The following is a 14335-nucleotide window of genomic DNA, read 5'->3' on the forward strand; positions in this document are numbered from 1 at the left end:
TTTAATAACATTTTCAACATTTATTAAGTGCAGAAGAATGTTCATGATATCATTAAATGACCGATTTCTTTCACCACAAAGAATAGTTTAGACATAGAAGAGTTATTCTGTGAAAAATCCCTGCACAGAGACACATAAACACTCACTTTCCTCCATAAAACAAAGTTAGATTAACAGTTACGTCAGTACGAGTGAATTCATACTTGGAAAATACATGGCACAGGATATACGTCCATGGTAAATGTTACATACAGATGATGTATGGCGTTAATGCTACTTTACTGCCTCACAAAAAAGCTCTCAGGTTTCCTTCAGCTACATCACTTTTCAGTTCCCCCTCAACCAGCCTCACTCAGACACTGATGACATAATACAGGAATGAATGAATGAATGAATGAATGTGTTATTATTCAATACACAATAAACAGCTTATCAGTTTGATTTTCCAACTGCTAAAACCTGCACATTTCACAAGAACATTTCAAGTATTTATTGTGAGTGACAGTACCAAACTCAACACTGATGAGAACTATATTTGTGTGCCCTTCTCAGTAACATTTAGTCTCCTGTTCACTGTAGCCTCACATATCTCTGTCTTTCCAAATATCTCCAAGAGCCATACAGCATGTTTCACTGTGTGACCTCAGACCAGCTTTCAAGTCCACATATGCGTTTTTTCTTTCTTTTTTTTTTTTTTAACCAACATAAAAACATTTCTTATTTGTCACTGTTACAGAGACTTGTCGATAATTATGATATGGCAGCCAGCCATAGTTGTCCCTCAATCACATATCGTCATTCTGAATGGAAAAGATGCCCTTTAACAAGCAAAATCGATCAAGTAAGATATCAAATCATATATCTTATCACCAGGATAATCAGTAAATATATAAATGAATGTTACATTTTAAACACTAGCAGACCTGCCTGTTTCGAACAACACACTTAAACTACATGCAAGAATATTTTACAAATTGCTACAGTATTTTACAAATTTTTAAAATGTTAATCCTTGAGATTATTTTATCAAAATGCCACTTTACATGTATACATAGGTTACTACCCTGAACTGAGCATGTTGGGGTCTACCTGCAAATACCCACTCTTGTGCACAGTGTTTGATTAATTTGATGAAGAAATACAGTAATTGGATTATCTTCCAATTTAGTTAAGGTATCTTTTTCCTCTTATTTTTCTTCTGAATTAATTTTGTCCGTCAGGAGTACTGATTCACACCTGAAGCCACTAATGTTCTCAAACAGATTTAAATATAAAATATAACATTGTTATATGCACCACCCGCCACTGGGTGTCACCAAACCATCAAAACATATCAAGGATTAACAGTTTCAAAAAACAAACAACATTGTGTCACAGTTTACCAGCAACTGTAACAAATAAATCATAGTTAAACCTATCACCAAAATAAACTATCTGCTGTATATTTAAAGTGATTGATCGACGATTGGTCTCACATGTATCTGAGATGTGATTTCCCTCTAAAGGTAACGACAACAACAGCTCCCCTTGAATCAGCACCTGAAGGACGCCGAACACAATCTAGTGTTCATGTGCTCTTTACACTTTACTTCATGTCCGACGTGGAGTGTGTTTAGACTTTGAGAGCTGTGTCCTGTAAAGTGTTGCTCTGATGCCAAGCTAGAGCCAAGGAAGGATACAAACAAACTCCAGTTCTCTCACTTCCTTTCCTGCTTTCTTCTTTTCCTCTTTCAGATGTGTTTGTCAGACAAAACTTTCCAGCAGGCGGATGTTCACTGAGACACACGTGTCATCGAAAGGAGAAGTCAGGCTTTGTAAAGACTGGCTCGACACATCTTTTTTTCCCCAACTGTCAACATGCTTATTCTTTGAAGTCTCATGCAGGCATGTTTGTTAGAGATAATGGGCCACAGTGCCGCAGCTGGTTGACAAAGACGCTGTTCAAACTCTCAGCCGGTCCCCCTGCTGCAGTCACACAGATATTGTGTTGCCGTTGTGGTGGCTTGGCGGCAGGCTGAGGCTCAGAGCAGGACTGAGGCCTGAGCCTGGAGTGGGTTGGGGGGATGGGGCTGACGGGTCTGTGCTGAGGTCATTCAGGTTGGCCTGGGGGTCAGAGGTCACAGTGAGGTTGTTGAGGTTGGGTGTAGGATCAGGGAGAGCCGATGATAAGGCGTTGCTGTTGGCCACGCGCCGGAAGACAAAGTGGAAGGGAGTGGCCTGCGAGCGGCTGTGGAGCTCTGCCTTGATCTTCTGAGGGTGGGTGTCCAGTGCCAGCTGCTGGCTGCTGCCTTCCATAACCAGGAACAGGCCGTAGTTCTCAGGGTCTGACACTTTAAACTTGTAGGCGCACAGCTGACACACCTCCTCCACAGTGCTGTAAGGCTGGACCTGCAGGGTTTTGGCTGTACAGCCACTGTCCAGCTCCTGCAGCGCCACCCGTAGGTAGTTCTGAAAAAAAAAGAAAAAGACGATTAGATAAATAATGCGGCTCTGTCACACACTGAGCACTTTCTTTACTATGTGGGGACACTTACAAGTTACTTTGCAGATTGCAAGCTGCATCAGTAACTTGTAACTGCAAAGTAGTTTGTTTGAATCAGATTTAAAAAGAAAAAAAATCAGACCAGTACTCCAGTTGATCCATGATCTACTGATACTTTTTAAAATTACTATTGATTGAAGAAGACATTTGAAGGGGCCCGTTTTTTACCTGGAAGTCATCAATAGACGGGGCAGAGCGCTGGGTGGTGCGTCGGCGGTGCCACTGGTGGAGCGTGTCTCTGGTTTCAGAGCTCAGCACTCGGGCTGCCTGCTCCTCCTGGAAGTTCCTGATCAGGGACATAGCTCCGTAGGCGCTGGTCAGGTAGTAGCCACCTGCTCATGAACACAGAGAGGCAGAGGGTTGAGTAAATGTAAAAAGATCGTTAAAGGCAAATCATCTTGTCTTAGTTTGTGTAGTTCCAAAAGTATTTTGCATTTTGTTCAGAGTGTGGGTTGTTTATAGTGTTTATGGTGGAGGCTCTGCAGTTCAGATGAACGGACCTTCTCCATGGAGCAGTGCGGGATCCAGCAGCTCCATCATGTACAGGATCTCATTGTCCAGCTGGGGCATGTCGCACTGGGCCAACACATATGTCAACATGGGCAGGAAGTCATCAGCACCATACAGACGACCTGTGAGGCAGACGGAGCAAGAAGGTGAGCTCTCAGGCTTTTAATTTCTTAATTTGGTACTTTTTACAGATCTTCATCTCTATTAGTTCATTTAAGGATTATTTATCTGTCATCTTTTTTTCTTGCAGATAACTGATACAACATTCACCTGAATTGTCCTCCATGATGGTGTAGATGAGTTTGCAGACTCTCAGTAGCATGGTCACCTTTTTCTCAGGGGAGTACAATTTACTCATGGTGTGGAACTTGTGCTTGATCTTCTCTACGGCCACAGGGTCCGGGGGCAGAGCGTCAGCAACACCCATTTCCTGTGGCTGCCGGGCCTTTGCTAATGACAGGTTCTCCTTCAGCTCCTGCCATGCCCCGCTGCGCACTTGGAACTCCTGCAGGGCCACGCTCACCACAGGCCTCAGGGGCTTCAGGACACACTTGTGCATGGCCTTCTCCAGGACTCGGTCTGAAGAGAAGAGGAGGACACGGGCAGGTTATTTCACATGGGTTTGTTTATCGTTATTTTTTAATTTAACTCTGTTCTGCACACACCGCATACACACAACCATCAATCACAATTATTCTTGTTCAGTTCATCAAACAAAGGGCCCACTTTTAGTGTTTGATTAAATGCACAATTCTACAAACTGACCAAATCATTTTAGAATGACAAATTCATTCCAAACAGAGCTATGCAAGTTATCCAGTGAAAAATCCTGTAGTTTTTCATGCCCCAGAAAAGAAAACCGTAATGTCAGTTTTTTTGCTGGGCTGCAGAAGCAGCGGGAAATCACAGCAGCACAAGACCACAGAGCCTAAACCTTTGCCCGCTGGACATGTACTAAAGAACTCAGAAACCCTGCTGACAATCTCTGAATCGCTAATTAGGTCTGTGAGCAGACATTTTTATGTATCAAGGAAGCGAACTGCCACTCCTGTGTTTGTTTAATATCTGCAGTATAATCAAATACTACCCTCAGATAGCAGCACCATATAAAAGGTCCATAGATCACACTGACTGGTAAACATTTATCTTCAGTCCCACCCTAATGTTGGGTTTATTGGTAGCCTGTGTTGTTGATGTGTCAGTATTCAGTTGTGTGTTTGTCTACTTGCTTTCTATTTCAAGGTCCTTTAGTTTCAGTGGAAAACAACGACATCTTATTCCTGATAAGTTTTGTTGTGGACCTCCTTATCAGGACCTACAGGCTTCCCAAGACTGTCGAGATCAGATCACTACTGCTGTCTCACCCGAACCTTGACTCTACACCATCTGTATACATTCAAGTCAGACACAGTGTTGTGTGTTGCTGCTGCTGGAGCAGAGCGAGGTGTGTATCCACACAGTGAATGTCAACATCAGCTTTTACAAGCTCAGCTCGTGCAGTCTGACTAACACAAACCATGATATCATAATACAGACAGCAGGAAGGCCAAACCACAGCACTGCTGAATAAGGGCCACGTGTGAGTGCTGTCCGTGCGTGTGTTGCTGACTTTTATCCAGAAAAGAGTGAAGTCAGCGGTTTTTTCAGCTGAGCACATCTGCAGACACAGATTTTACTTTCCACCACAGCTGGATGGCATCCAGCATATGCCACTCAAATCAGCCAGTCTCGGACACTCTGAATTCCCCCTCAGTGACTGAACCGAGTGGAAATTTTTCTCCACACCCGCATCACTGCTACCTGTTGATACCTCTTGCTGGCACTGCACCCGACAGCACATTCTCACTTCCCTAATTCCACAGCTACATACTGATTGGAAGCTTCCAGTAAGTAGGGCACCCAGCATGATGAACCGGCATCAGCACAATTGATGTTGTTCTTGTTCTGGTACTTCTGACTGGCACAGATAATGAATCAAGACTCTGCTGGTATTTGCAGGTAAATCTCTGCATTTAAGGATGATGACTACACCATCATTTTATGTTCCTGGTGACATCCCGTAAGTGTGCGTACAGAACAAAAATGTGACGAGACATGGTTTTACAAAAAGGGTATTTGAGCGGTGCTTTCCTGTATGACCTGAAACAGGTACAAGGAAAAACATTTTTTTTTATCGTATGTCTTGGGAGGGATATAACAATTACTGTCTTACACCATTTCTGTGCAGCATTTTAAGGTAAAACTCTTCCGATCTTCACAACAGTGTCCTTTTGTTACGCCTTTTGTTCCGGATTCAAATGATTCAAATGTGTATTTCTCACGAAAACAAACCATATGCATAAAGACCGTTGTCTGCTTTAAGGGCTATGCAAAAAGATTAATGTAAAATATACAAATTAGGACAAAAGGACAAAAAGGATGGACGAAGTCTTTTCTCAAACGTCACGTATCAAATCAACTTTATGTAAGAGACATTTGGAGACATTTCCTTGAAAAATTAATTAAATAATAAATTGATTACCAATATGGTTTGAGACAGTTCACAGTAGTGCTGGAATAATTAGTCGATACACAAACTAGTCGACTGACAACTGATTTGTTGTTATCAACCTGCAACTATTTTGAGAAACAACTAATTGTTTTAAGTGATTTGATAAAGGAACAAATACCACAGCATCCAGTTTCTAAAGTGAGGATTTGCTGCTGTTTTCCATTTTCTATCATTGTTAACTGAATGTTTCTGCACTTATAGCAAGACATTTTAAGACGTGATCTCGTGAAAACTTATAACAGGCAGTTTCCAAAATTTCCTGACATTCCATTGACAAGATTATTAGCTAAGAAAATAATCAGCAGATGAATCGCTAGTCAACATGATTAGCTGTAGCCCTAGATCACAGAGAAATTAATTGAGTGATGGAAGAATCTAATACTTTGAAGCCTCTTATTTCTAGTGTTTTCTTTATTCCTCAACACATCTCCTAGAACTCAATAATCACTACACTTTGATAAAGTGATTAAAACCAGGGAATATGTGACAATATTCCTCACTGTTAGCATAAAGTTAAGGGGTCCATTCATGTAGATCTAATGGGAGGATAAGGTAAGATTTACAGACACACAATAACAAATTAGACCTCTCAAAGTAAAGTTGTGTGTCTTCCAGGCAGTGGGATTTTTTTCTGTAATCAGACGGTGGAAAACACAAAGGAGTCACGTCTGCTGAAGGTCAACTTATCAGCCAAGGACAGCCAAAGCAGGCAATCAGACTCAAACACACAACTCTTGCCACAAAACGGGTTCTCTTCCTGCTTGACATAAACATCCTGTGACCAAACATCCTCTCTGTGCTCCTCTGTGGCTCTGTGCTAGCCTTCAACCCCACATCTCTTCCTTGACAAATTACAAAGGAAATTTCGGCATTAAAGTGGTAATCCTCACATTTTCATTTTGTCCTTCTTCGCCATCACTGCTCTGCCATTTATGGCTGAGAACTGTGATGCTTTTATCATTGATTTTTTATTTATAGCTTAGAGTTTCTTTAAGGCAGACAGATCCCATAATCATACACATGTAAACCCACGCAGAATGGTGAAGACATGCAGACAATAAGTCTGTGTCCATGTGAAGTAAAAATAACCTGGTTTAATCAGGCAGAGAGGTGTGACCATCTGTCCTGTCACTGAACCAAGCATACATAGATTAGTTACTTCCTTTGTAGATACAATTTAAAAATAGCCTTTGTGCGTTTGTGTGAACTTACAACAGGTATAAACAGAGTGGAGCGACCAGTCTTGGGAGGCGTTTGTAGTGATGTAGTGATCAAAGAATGTTTTATAGTCTCAAACTTGACTAGATGGATCATTTTGTTTTGTCTTTTTGTTCTTATAAGAGTCACATGAGAAGATCAATACCACTTTCATATCTATAAAAGGAAAATAATGGGTGTTTATGTGACTACTGGCTGCTGGCTCCAGTTTCACATTGGATGGCGGGACATGAGAGTGGTATGGATTTCTCATCTAACTCTCTGCTCGACAGTGAATAAGTGCATTTCCTTGAATCTAAAACTATTTTTAACCCAGTGAATCTGACAAATGATGATTCTTTACCACATTTATGCAACAACCAAACCAAAATTACAAAACAAAACGTTGCCCCAAAACAGTTCTGCACATTGGAGTTTAATAAAGATAATGTTCTGTATCACGTCAGATATCATCATATTGCCCACCCGTATTCTCTAAACAGAGTTTAAAGTTAAAAAAACAAAAGGTTTATCTGCTAACTTTAGATTGAACACTAGTGCTAGTCAGGCTTCTCTTGATCAACTTTACTGATAGTAATAATCCGGGCAAGATCAAGCAAGATTAACAAATAAGTAACAGGTTCCATCAGTCTGACTCATTTTCCTGTTGATTTGGTTCCATAAAGCATGTCAGCATAGTTCAAGCTTAGTGACTTTGGCAACTTATGCTGGGACACTAACCTGATCCAGGGCTAGAACGGATTTCACAACTGACTCTTTGTGGGCTGTCATGTTATTTGATTTAATTAATCAATATCAGTCAGAGCAATTAAAGTTCATCGTAAATCAACTCAAATGAATAATGAACAATGAAGTGAATAAATTATAAAATGACAATCGTATTGTAGAGTGTTGGGGGTTGGTGGGTGAAGTTTCCCAGCATGCTTTAAGTATGGTTGAAGTAAACAGTGTTTAAATGTTACCTGTGACACAGTCATTGGTAATGCTGTTCTTCCCCTCTAATTCTACGGTTGTTTCTAATAGATTACAGTTACTGTTGTGGTACAAAACATTCTTGCACCTTTAGTGCATTTTAACCTGTGTTGAAAGGTGTGCCTTTGCTTACTGGGAGTTAACCACTTTACCTATTTTCTTGCAACAAGAAACTCAAACCTGCTACTTTATTGATAAATAATTACTGTTTAGTGAGTGCATGTCTTTTAGTTGAAGAAGGACATAATGCTATGTGTCAGAAGTAAGTAGAATAAAAATGGTGAAATAAGAAATAATAGTATCACTATATAAGGGCTTTTATAGCCAGTGGGTGAACCTACCACTTTGAGTAACATTTCAAAAAACTTAATTTTTACCTATAGACTTATTATTTTCTCCCCACCAAGGGCGGCAGAGTTGGATTCAAACCTGTGTACACAGGGCACACACTCAACCATTTAAGCTACTGAGTTGCCCAAAGTACACATTCACATTCTAAGTTAGTTGGTACTTACACATTCAATCGCTTAGCCTGTCTAGACTCTAGACCGATTAGATGTTAAAACACTTTGTAGATTTCCACAAGCAAGGGCTGCATTGTGGCTGTTAACACTGCTGCTGCCTCTTCAATGCTGCTGTTTGCCGTGCAGGATTATTTTGATCTGTGTCCGACCTCATGGTCTGTTTCTCAATAACGAGCACACTCAATAATCTTGACTAGTTGAACCTGTGTTAAATAAGTCTGTTTGTGTGAACTTGGATTGAGCTTTATGGAACAACTTGAGCCTAAAATAATTTGTCAGGTTAATTCAAGTCAGGAGTTGGACTTTCATTTAACAGGCCCCAGGTCTAAACTCTAAACATGAGGCTCAATTTGTCATGAGGCAAACTTTGCTTGAGTGTGAGGCTGTCAGTAGAGGCTCTAAAAATCAAGCTGATACCTGCAACCCTCTGACACAAACACAGCAAAGACCAGTGCATGTCTGATCCAGCTGTTTATATTATTAGATCAGTTCTATGATGAGCTGCCGAGCTGTCTCAATCTATCTGCAGATGGAGAGCCTCACAGTGTGGGATGAGTGGAATACAAGGAACTCTATTCTGCCCCCCTCTATTCCCCTCACCCCGCCTAAACATCCTGAAGCCAAACACAGACACGGCTGGATTTTTGAGCGAGTGCTCAACAAGAACAGCAATAACAACAACAACAACAACAACAGCAGCAACAGCAGCAGCAGCATATTCCATCTTGAAACTCTTTGATAATGGGAGAAATTATTGACAGATCTCCTTCCTGCAGTTTTGTTTTTACCTTTATGTCTGCACTTCTTTGTTTCCATGTCTGCTATAAATTTGCTTAATATGCAAAGTGTGCATTACTGTTACTGGACAGCATTTCCCGTTGAGTTGCCATATAGCATGTGAAGATATCACGAATCCCATTCACTGATCTGTCATTTAGACTTAATACTGAATTTAAGGTAAGTAGAGCAGAAGAGAGGGACTGGGTTTTTGAGGAGACAGAGAGTAAAAAGACACAAACACCAAAGAGTGTGTCTGAGAAGGGCAGAGCGAGACAGAAAGTGGAGGGGGCCTGCCTCAAATCCTCTCTCTCTGATTGGAGAGATGGTTTAGAGGAACTGGAGTGGGAGAGTAAGACAGAGATTGTACGACTTGGCAGACATTCAACCAAACGCATCTGGGCCGCCTGTTCATTGAGCTTTTTTTTTCCTTTTGAACAGAAATGTCTCTCTGAGGCTGCCACAACAAAATATTGTGCAACCATTCCGAGAATCAAACGGGCTAGAGATGATGCAAGCACACTACACCACATGCTAACTAGAAAAATACAGCTGCTTTTGACTTTTTTAATTTTGGTCCCTTCAGACATGGCACCTTTACTAGATGTCAACAAAACTAAACCTGTAGGTGATTAAGCTCTCCACTCCAGTCAGTTTATCTTCCAGTTTAACGGTCCAAGTTCTCTCTGCATCAGTTCTCTGGATGCATCAAGAAACCTGCATACAGCTCCTCCAAGTAAACTTTGTTATCTTTATCAAGCTAGACAGCTTTTTCCAAATCATTGTGAGGATGTTCATGAATATTTCAGAAATAGATTTTCAGCACAATCAACTTGTCCTGGTGATCTTTATTGTGATCAGCAATAAAATTGTGTATTGTTCCATTCCTACTCTCAAGGAAAGTTTCCTCCAGAGCCACAGAAGACATTTTACAACTGCTTTCACAGGATCACAGGATTTCACAGGACTAAACTGAACTTCATGTGTGAAAGTGGGTTTGAAGCGCCCATTTCATAAAAAAAATGTTGTGCTTTGATGATCACATAACAGATTTTGTAATTGCATTTCCATTTCCATCCAACATAAATAAATGTTGGAATTCAGAACTGGCTGAACATGTAAAATGCCAGCATTCACTTTACGTGTTAATGTTATGTTAACGTCAAGCGTGACTGTTTTTCACCTAATTCATGACTTGGTAAGTACAGCCCTCTGGTGAACTATTTGAACGGGGCCAATAGAAACAGCTTGGTTGAGCAGCCCCCTTCCTCCTGAGATAAAACCCTCTTTGTGCTCTCTGTTTACGTGTTACTCTGTCCAAGGTCTGATGCAGCCACTGAATCTTGGCGTCAATGATTCAGGCCGCTCTTCCGGCAGGTGTGTGCGTGCACTCCTGTGTTTATGTAGTGTGTCTGGTTTCCCCCTTTCATGTCGCAGTAATGGTATTATCAGTCAATATGACGATGATGGATATAACTAAAGGGCAATCCAAATATTAAAACTGGATGAAAGGATATTTGACTACGTGTTCACCTGTCCTTACTTTGTATTTGCAAACAGGTCCTGACTTAACAGCATACATGAGAATGTATACAAAATGAGCCTAATGGCCATGGCTTCACCAGGAATGCGTACATACACATTAACACATGTACACATCAAGCTGCAAACACGTGACAAGTTTTTCAATGTCCTCACTGTTTAAAAATCGAAGTGAAACCGCTGCGTCGACGTTCGTCTTGCTTTCTGTGACACACTGTTTCCATCTAATTCGAGACTTCTCCATAAATACAACAGTCACCCACACTTCCTAAAAATAACCACGAAATTATCAGCAAACACAGTGACGCAAACAACCCCCACTGTTGGGTTGAGGAGTAGGTCATGATGTTTAACGTCAGGTACAGATGTTGCAACTACATAGTGTAATATACATTCCAACAAGTCAGAAGATGACAACATTATGAGGCACACGACATGCATCCACAGTTAATATAATCTGGGGTGAGGTAACAGTTACATTTGCATTACAAAAGCCACTTGTGGTAAATCTAGTGAAATAACAAAGGTGGCAAAACACAGCTAAGAGCTAAAGTGAGTAAAAGATGATGGAACTTTTGTTCTAGTACTCACCGATCTGGTCTTCAGGAATGAGGCTCTCAATTGGAGGCTCCAGTTCAGAGCTCTGTCTCAGGTAACTCTTCATCTGAGTGATAAACTGGCGGAGAGTCTGCAGTAGCTCCAGTCCGGAAGCATAACCTTGCCAGGCCTGGGTGCCTGCACCCTCGCCCATGTAGCTGAGGTAGTCCTGCACCAGGCAGCCGAAGTACGAGCCTCTATCCCGGGACAACTCCACCACCCTGCGGATTGCCCTCTTCTCGGGTGTCAGCAGCGAGTTAAAAACACCACTCATCTTGCGTAGGTGCCCTCGCAGGGCCTTCTGCAGGACCAAAGCACTGGCACTGGGGCGACGCTTTGTGCGGTGGCCTGGTGGCACCATGGTCAGGTCCTGGTCTTGGTCCTGGTCGCTCTCAAGACTGACGCCATAATCAGGCTCCTCTTCATCCTCATCATCCTCATCATCATCGTCCTCCTCCATGCTGCAGTAAGGCAGGTGTGATGGTGGGAGGGAGAGGGGGAGGTGGATGTTAAAATCAGCCTCAGTGGGGGGGCTGGGGTCATGCAGTGGAGGAAGGAAGAAGACCGACGACTGAGAGAAGTCCAGAGATTCTGAGGAATCTGTGGAAATACTCATATCACTCAGCCGCTGGCTGCCGCCACTACATTCCTTGACTACTTCTCCTCCTCCTCCTCCTCCTCCTCCCGTTACTTCTGCCGGCTTGCTTGTTGTCATCAGTGAGGGGTCGGGAGGACTGCTGGCATCCTGGGTTCTGGTGGCATTACACCTGGACAGTTTGGCCCTAAAAAGGGCTTTCTCAATAGTCTGTTCCTCTAGTGCCAAATGGCACTGGGCATCTTCCTGGCTGGATGAAGGTGAGGCCTTGGCCCGACGTGGGGAAGAGGAGAACGACGATAGAGAGATGGGCAGGGAGGGCCGAGGGATAGATATGGGGGAGCTGATGCTGAATTTCTTTGGAGGGGAGGATGAGGGACTGATGCTTAGTGAGGAGCCCAGACGAGAAAGGAGGCTGCTGCCCCTCTCCCTCTCCTCCTTGGGGACATTGATCCAAGAGATCTTCTCTGGCATACTGCACTGCTGGGGAGGAGGGGCCGAGCGTCGTGTTGCAAAGCGAGGTGGGGGTGGACGAGGAGGTGGGGACTGTGACACGCTGTCTACAGTGCTCAGCTTCTGACTGCTGCTGCTGATTTCAATGTTTTCGTCCAGTAAATCTGAGTTTCTGCTGAGGTTCCAAAGGTTACTTTGACCCAACTGGTTGCTGTCGCTGTGATCTGAGCTGCAAATGTGCATACTATCTCCACAAGACTCTTCAGGGTTACTGTTGTTGGTTTCTAGGCTGTTGCTAATAGCTTCCTCCCTCAGGCCTTGATTTGAAGTGGTGCAGTTGTCGCCATCTGGTTGGTGAACCTTTATGAAGAGGGGGTTGATGAAGCAAAGAGCTCCGTTGGACTGGCAACACTCAAGCTCAGATGGGGTGCGAGTTCTGAGCCTAGGGCGCCTTGGGGTGGTTTCTAAGGAGACTGGTCTCTGGGCAGGGGGAGGTGGTCTGTCAGGAGCAGCTATTCCTGACAAGGAGACTGAGCCCTCTCTCCTGTGGCAAAACTGTGCATCCCAGACACCTGTGTGCGACAGTGAGAGAAATATTCTTCCTATATTAAGTTGGAAGGGTGTGATACAACATTTTTGTGCCAGATTAAATATTTCCAGGAACTGTCTCATCCCCGGGATAGCAACGCCATCAACCACAAAACACAATAGTGAGTAGATTGAAGCCAGCACTAGGGACCTGAATCTTTGGTCCATAATGGAACCAAAGATTCAGTCCTTTTTTACCAGCTTTTAGACAAAAGAATTAAGAATACTCCACTGATTTAGCATTGAACTACTAAAACATTGGTGGACTAACAATGGAGTTTTTAGGGTTAAAAATGGATTAAGCAAAATCAGGGATATCATCCTTCCTATGCCATGCATTCTTATTTTTGCCAAAACCTGGACAACATTACCCACAATGCAACTGCCAATAGTTCAGTCAAAGATCTGAGTACTTGATGCTGCTGCAGCCTTTAGCCTCTCACCTGCAGCAGAGATGAGGAGCAGGCTACAGAGGTCTGATAAGCTCAATTCTTTCCAACTCCATACCCTCAGATTTTTTTCATTTTCCAACTCGTTTTTAGCCCTAACTGGTGCTGACTCATCACTTAACAACATTTAACATACTTCCCCTGAAGTCACAGAAGACTTTATACAGCTGTTCTCACACATGCAGTGTGTTATCCTCAGACAACTTGCAACAGACTTTTATTGTGTAAATTCAATGTAGTTTATCTTTAACAAAACACAATTCAAGTTAACTTTGTTGGATCATTTTCACAACTACATTGGTACAACAACTGAGGTGCAACATCACATTTGTCATAAATTAATCATAAACTACACTGTACAGCACATACCATTTGGTTTGTTGCACCACATGACCAAAATACTTGCAGTCTTACTGGTCAAATAGTTTAATTACAGTCTAATGCTCTTTCAGCCTTGTAGTCGTTGAATCTTACCCAAGTTATAGTAAGGACACTAGCCAGCTTATGAAATCACTGGTCTGACATATTCCCTGTTTGTAACTATTGAGGTTTTCAAATATGAGGAAGTAATCAGTCTAGAATAGTTGTAATATTGTTGACAAAGATGTGTCTGAAAAAAGCTCCACTAAACAAGTTAAGTTATTTGTAATGGCCCCACCTACGTGTTTCAGTTACTGGAGGTGTTCTGAGACAGACTGCATAGTCTTGTCTTCATCTAAAGCAATAGCAAATGCCACTGAAATATTTTTCCTATGCATTCACAGTTTTGGAGTTGAGTTGGAACTACTGAACAATGGCAATGTGTATACTTTGTATACCAGATTACTTACTGACCATGTGCAAATGTTGGACTCCAGCAGCAAGCATTATATCTTTGATTGTTAAATTATATATAAGATGTAAGATGATTGTTGGGAGTATTTTCATGTATATAGAAAACTTTTGATTTCCTTTCTGTAACCCTAAAACCTCTGCATATATCAAACCATGTTTTATGTCCCTTTATACCTCTGACCA

At 42.2% G+C, this 14335-nt stretch overlaps 1 protein-coding gene across 2 annotated transcripts in view; it reads right to left on the reverse strand.

Annotated features, from left to right (window-relative positions):
• rin2 (Ras and Rab interactor 2) overlaps positions 1 to 14335 on the reverse strand; it is a 36658-nt gene continuing 22323 nt past the window's right edge. For both annotated transcript variants that reach the window (XM_037123553.1, XM_037123554.1), the window contains exons 8-12: positions 11228 to 12853; positions 3323 to 3631; positions 3043 to 3174; positions 2711 to 2874; positions 1 to 2448 (exon numbers count right to left, since the gene is read on the reverse strand). In XM_037123553.1, the coding sequence (XP_036979448.1) occupies positions 1972 to 2448; positions 2711 to 2874; positions 3043 to 3174; positions 3323 to 3631; positions 11228 to 12853 (2708 nt within the window). In that variant the 3' untranslated portion in view covers positions 1 to 1971. The remainder of the gene's footprint in view (positions 2449 to 2710; positions 2875 to 3042; positions 3175 to 3322; positions 3632 to 11227; positions 12854 to 14335) is intronic.

The sequence above is a fragment of the Acanthopagrus latus genome, chromosome 15, assembly GCF_904848185.1.
Source record: "Acanthopagrus latus isolate v.2019 chromosome 15, fAcaLat1.1, whole genome shotgun sequence".
NCBI lineage: Eukaryota > Metazoa > Chordata > Actinopteri > Spariformes > Sparidae > Acanthopagrus > Acanthopagrus latus.